The following is a 6,014-nucleotide window of genomic DNA, read 5'->3' as shown; positions in this document are numbered from 1 at the left end:
ATTGTCAATACTTGGCAACCTTCAAGGCATAGAAAATGCCAAAGTAAAAAGATAAATGACACCACAGGCCATTCTCCATTGTACTTTCCCCAGTCAAGACCAGGACACAGCTGCACCTTGCAAACTTGAATTTCATATAAGCTCACCAGGATCCCTACTGTAAACCTTATAGCAGAGTGCATCACAACAGAAAGGCGGCAGCCACCAATGTGGACTACCATGTCTTTGACTCCACTAATAGCATTTACATGAAAGCAGAAATTGGTGAGAGTGAGTCACCACATTTCCTAAAGAAAGTGTTAAAGGATGCTACATTGGCTTTCCCTTCTTGCGAAGTGCTTTGACTATTGACGATGATGAATATTTGGCAAATTAGGATCACTCTTGGAGACTTGATGCGTTAGGGTTTTAGAGATCAGGGGCTTTGAACAAAGCACACTCCAAGAAAAAGTGATGATGCAATCTTTTAATCCTTAGTCTAAAGAAAAGAGAGCTCCAAGCGTATATGAGCCAATGGTAATTTATCGAAATACATCCCACGATGCACACATGAATCGAACATGCCCTGCACAGGAACTTTTGGTACCTCATCCTTTTTCACCATGTTCTATATGATTCCTGTCTTACTCTCTCAAGAAACCTAGCTCAGCCCATAATATAGATTGATTCATCTCTGAAGGACTCGAGCAATACAATCATCTCGCTCGGCAAGCTAAACATTCTTAAACCTTTCAATGAACATTACAGTAGAATAATTTACCCCGGCTTCAAGACAAGTCAGTTCCTGTCTTTTTGAAAGCAACCGTAATGCAAGCAAATTGCAAAACAAGAGATCTATTCATTCCACACTCCAGCTAGCTCATCAGGATCCCGCTGGTTCATCATAACATGGGTTTTCCTGCGCTGCTTAGCCTTCACTTTCTTCACATATTTGCCTGCTTTGGCCCTCTTCTCCTGTGATCTTACCTGTTGCATACATACATACAAGCAGAAGTCTTTGTTATGATATAAAGACCAGCAAAAAAAGTTCAGGCATCACACTTGCACACCCAGGTTAAAAAGATGTAAGACGATTTGTTAAGAGCAATCACAATAACTTGCCACGTTTGGTGAGATGTAGAAAGGATTCTCGTAGATGACTTGTCCCCCAAAGCTTCCATTGAATATTTTTATTGGATGCAAACAGAATCTGGGGCCCACCTGCATCGACAAGCCAGCTCAGTTATATGCTTAAAGGTACCTATTACTGTTCTTATACGCCTGTGATAGGGCTTTTTAATTTTTCACCTCAATGAGTGTCATTTTGTCAAGTCCGCCTTTAGCTACCTTTTCTGTGCCCTGATGAGGAACATTTATCTGCTAAGAAACAAGAATTTTCTAAATATCGGTGTTGCAGGCCACAAAAAAGGGTGCCCACTAATGAAAGAAAGAAGCCATGCTCTGATGTGTGTACTATACAGGCACCAGGCAGGGTTTTTTTTTTCTTATCATCAACACATGCTCTTCTGATAATGATCAAAAAATCCATCCACTAAGAACCTGGTAGTTCCGGAACCAGACATGATTGTCCGCCACCGAAAACGCAAACACGTGGTCAAAGAAAGGCTTGGCCTTCCGATGATCTTTAGGTGTACAAAATATCTGCAAACCGTAAAAAACCAACTTATCTATCAGCAAAACATCATGAGCTACATTGCAGCTGGAGCACAACTCTGTGCCTGACCCCAAAGGTAGCAGTGAGGTGGGTTGGCCCTGCTAAAGGAAAGAAAGGAAGGAGAATCGACATATGTATGCCTTTCCTGTTTTAGCAGCTCTTTGAGGAGTTGAAAATGAGGATGCATATCAAAAGTGGATGAAAAGGTCAATAATGGACGAGATCCTTTCAAGTGGTTTCCTGTGAGTTTTAACTCTGCCATCGTATGCACTGCACACCAAAGCAGCCACATCAACTCTCTCTCTCTCTCTCTCTCTCTCTCTCTCTCTCTCTCTCTCTCTCTGTGTATGTGTGTGTGCACGCACGTGCACAGAGACACATCACATGCCATGCAGATAGCGATCAGGCAGATTCAATTCTCATCTCACCGCTTCAGAGTGGAGACGGAGTGGGCAAAGGGCATTGCTGCAGATGATAGGATCTGTCAAGTATGCATGGAGGTCCATTACTTTGTAGATGTCCAGTGTATTAGGAGATCTCAGCGTGATTCCATTGCCAGTTTGGACACTATCCAGGATCACTGACTTTCCAAACCAGCATTGCCTGGGGCTCTTAAGACTTACCCAGGCACAGAGATGATCTTCTACAAGACGGCAGAACTCAGGTCCAGGATACCTCACAGCCACCCCATCACAAGTTTCTTTCAGGTGACACAAGAGCGTAACACCAGACAATGGCCTTGAGGGCGCCATTAGGCCATGAGGACCCTCCCAGGAGGACCAGACAGCACACAGCCAGAACTTGAACCACCACGACTTCTTAGGATCACCCTGAATAGAGCACATTGGTTACAGCACACTAGACACCCATGGCCCAAGGCGGTTTTCCATGCAGCAGCTCCAGATCCAAGACCATTCTACGGAGAGACAAGGATGCCCTCCACAGCAATGGATCTGTAGAGAGCTGATACTAGGTGAACTTTGCATTTATGATGAGTGTCTCTCTCTTGATATCTCATTGGCCAGAGGCTGGCTACCTTGTACCTTCAAGGGTTCATTTTGTACTCCCATGACTGTCTTGTACTCTCACATCATTATGGTTATATAGGTAGCTATGTTCTTTCATTTCCATGCTCAGTCAATCCATGGAAATACTGTCAAACTTTTTGGTCTCTCAGACCCTTTGGTTTTTTCGAAGACGTTAATATAGCATGCTCTCTCTCTCTCTCTCTCTCTCTCTCTCTCTCTCTCTCTCAGATGGTTACAACCACTCCCCAACACTGACAGGATCAGAGGGAGCAGACAGATCATGAACAACACACCCAACCTCGCGTTCCCTTGGCCCCACGTACACGCGAAGTCATCACAGAGGGGCACAGTCCCTCGAGATATAGAGAGACCTCCCTCCTCTGTCATCTAGACCCTCCAGTGCCATAGAGAGGCATTGGTATAAGAGGTGGACATTGCTGCACCATGCACCATTCAGGAGGAGGATGACATCTGACGAGCTCTGTATACACGGGTCCACAGAGTACGTGGACCTATTTTCTTTAGTAGATGTTTCTCGTACCAAGTCTCATGGACCCTTTGGGTCTCTCTCTCCCGCTCACACACACCTTCCTCTCTCACATGTATCACTTGTTGGACTTGTAGACCATTTGAAGCTTTTGTAGACGTCAACTCTCTCTCTCTCTCTCTCTCTCTCTCTCAAACATACACACAAACACCAGTCAGAGCAACAACACCCACAGACTGTGTATGTGGCGAGGGGATGTATAGCCCCCCACTATTTAAACAACCAGTGCCACTATATTCCATCCACAGTTGCTGCCATTTGATTAGGCTCTCATCATTTGCCTTGTGGGACATGCAATGGCACCATGGATCTGAATCACAGTTACCAGGAGTTTCAGAAACGCTTGATTTGAAACGGGTTTCAAAAAGGTTTCAGAAGTTTCATATTTTTTTGAAACGTCCTAAAAAAGTTTTATACAAAAAATGCAAAAATATATATATTTTTCAATATAGAATATGCATGAAAATATGTATTTAGGCCATGACCAAGGCTCAAGCGTCCTTGTTAAGATGGTCAACTAGTCACTACCAAGCAAAAAAGGAATGTCAAAAAAAAGTTTCATACAAAAAATGCAAAAATTGTAAGTTCAGAATATACATGAAAATATGTATTTAGGCCATGGCCAAGGCTGAACCGTCCTTCTCAAGATGGTCGACCAGTCATGTAACACGCGGAAGCTCTGGGAGTCTTCTTTCAGCCCTAAACATTCTTGGAAACCATCTGATGCAAAACGCAGATATAGAGAGAGAGTAGAGAGAGAGAGAGAGAGAGAGAGAGAGATGTGCTGGAAATTCAGTATATTCTATGGTACAAAAAGGTACCTAAATCTGCAGCCATGGGCTGCCTTACATAAAAGGTGGTAACACACCAAAAATCTGTCCCCTATGGGACCCCTAATGACCCAAACCCCTAGAGGGAGTGAATGATTAAAACAATGAGCAAGGGGGCCTATTTATAGCACCTTGGAATACATGGGGAACTGCTGGTCGGCCAGTCATAAATTCATTAATATCCTTTTAATGCAGCCCGACTGGATCTACACCTTGTGCTTGATGCGCCTGCTGCTGCCCCCATTTGCTGGTTCAGCCGACCACGTCTATGGGCAGCCGACACCTCTCTGGCATTGCTGATGTCAGCCAACAGTCTTTTCTGGCAGCCAGCCGACTGCATCACCCCTCCATGATCCCAATTTGTCTGCTCCAAGTCCTCCACAGCTGCTACACCTGAGGTTCCTGAATTCTGGTTCTTCCTATCTTTTACTGGCTCATACTCTTTATCTGGCTGCTTCTTTTGGATCTAGCCCTGAGAATGTCCATGGCATCTATGATGCACATGACATCCCCCTCTGCTAAACTTGATGACGGGAATCCAACCTGCTCTTGGATGACTGTCATCATCCCAATCCTGTCCCGAAGTCCCTCTGTCATCATCCATCCCTGGCAACCCTTTTTCTCTGAAAACCCGGCCTGTTCTCCAAACCACTCTGTCTCAGACGAAGATCTATGCATTTGGTTTCCTCTAGTCCACAATCCATTCCTGCCCTGACTCTGAACACCGTCTTGGTCTTCATTCCTGAGAAATGAGTCTGGCACTCTCACATCACCCTTGGAGAATAAACCTCCCTTGGGATCGTTGCCCGAGAACCTATTTGGCTCACAGGACTGCCATCCCCTCTAGCACTGTGGAACACCACCAACAAACCTCCTGGGAGTTCTTCCCGATCTGTGTTCCTTGCCTTGGGCTTCGTATCCATATACTTTCTTGTACCTTGGACCTGTACACCATCATATGGGACTGAATCAATGTTTAGCTTTGTTGAGCCTGATGCTCTGATACCAATGTAACATGCGGAAGCTTCGGAGAAAGATCGGTACTTCAAAACTCAGAAATCAGCACTCTTTTTCGCGACGGAAATTAACGCACAAACTGAAAGAAGATGTGCAAAAAATAGAGAGAGAAGAGGGAGATGGAGAGGACACAGTATTGGGCCCCTTGGAATACACCTCAATGAACTGATCTGGAGCCTAAGCACTCTTCCCAAGGGCATGAGGAAGGGCTGCACACCTCAGGCTGACTGGCTGCGCCTAGATCTGTAAGGGACTGTAGAGCTGCTGAACTGCTGTATGAGACTGCTGAATTGCTGCATTAAACTGCAGTGGCTGTTGGAAGCAAAAACGCAAGCTCCCAAGGGTGGAGAAGCAAACGCAGAAGCTCCCATAGGGTTGGATTAGTCTAGGGCTGAAGGCGGGGATGCTCCTAAGGCTGAGGATGAAGGCACCTAGCTTCTGAAGACTGAATGAAGAACTAAGCCCTATGCAAGCCTATTTATACTAGATAGGGGTTGGTCAAGTTGGCTGGTCATAATTTAATAAACTTTATGTTTATAAATGACAATAAATGCTTAAATAAATACCATAAAATATGGGAAAAATACCAAATAAATCCTAGTAAATTCCCTAAGGCTTCTGGGATGTTCTAAATGATGCACAGTCATATGAATGCAGACTCAGCTGCTGCACTCGCCTCACCTGCTGCACTGGAACTAGCACCTGCTACTACTGTAGATGAATGTGCACTACTAACACGTGCAGGTGCTATGATCTCCTCATATAGCATGGCATAAATGTCACGCTCCTCTCGAGGAATCTCTGGGACTTCTTTCACTTTCTCAATGTCGATTTTATCAACATTGACTTGGCGAGGCTCGATAGGATTGCCTACCTCCTCAATTAGGCGGAGGTTGCAATGACAAAATACCAACCGCTCTAATTAAGCAGTGAACAAC

General features: G+C 44.8%; 1 protein-coding gene across 1 annotated transcript in view; it reads right to left on the bottom strand.

Moving 5' to 3' along the window:
- Nucleotides 1–454: 454 nt before the first annotated feature.
- The window catches only part of LOC147640770 (ribosome biogenesis protein BRX1 homolog 1-like), a 47,233-nt gene continuing 41,673 nt past the window's right edge, over nt 455–6,014 (bottom strand). Inside the window, exons 4-8 of the mRNA XM_086815025.1 lie at nt 1,803–1,924; nt 1,540–1,644; nt 1,288–1,356; nt 1,102–1,200; nt 455–966 (exon numbers count right to left, since the gene is read on the bottom strand). Coding sequence (XP_086671151.1) covers nt 835–966; nt 1,102–1,200; nt 1,288–1,356; nt 1,540–1,644; nt 1,803–1,924 — 527 coding nt within the window. The 3' untranslated portion in view covers nt 455–834. The remainder of the gene's footprint in view (nt 967–1,101; nt 1,201–1,287; nt 1,357–1,539; nt 1,645–1,802; nt 1,925–6,014) is intronic.

The sequence above is a fragment of the Cibotium barometz genome, chromosome 2, assembly GCF_041138505.1.
Source record: "Cibotium barometz isolate CiBa-2024 chromosome 2, ASM4113850v1, whole genome shotgun sequence".
Classification (NCBI taxonomy): Eukaryota; Viridiplantae; Streptophyta; class Polypodiopsida; order Cyatheales; family Cibotiaceae; genus Cibotium; species Cibotium barometz.
The sequence above is the reverse complement of the archived record's forward strand: the minus strand, read 5'-3'. Positions and strand labels throughout refer to the sequence as shown.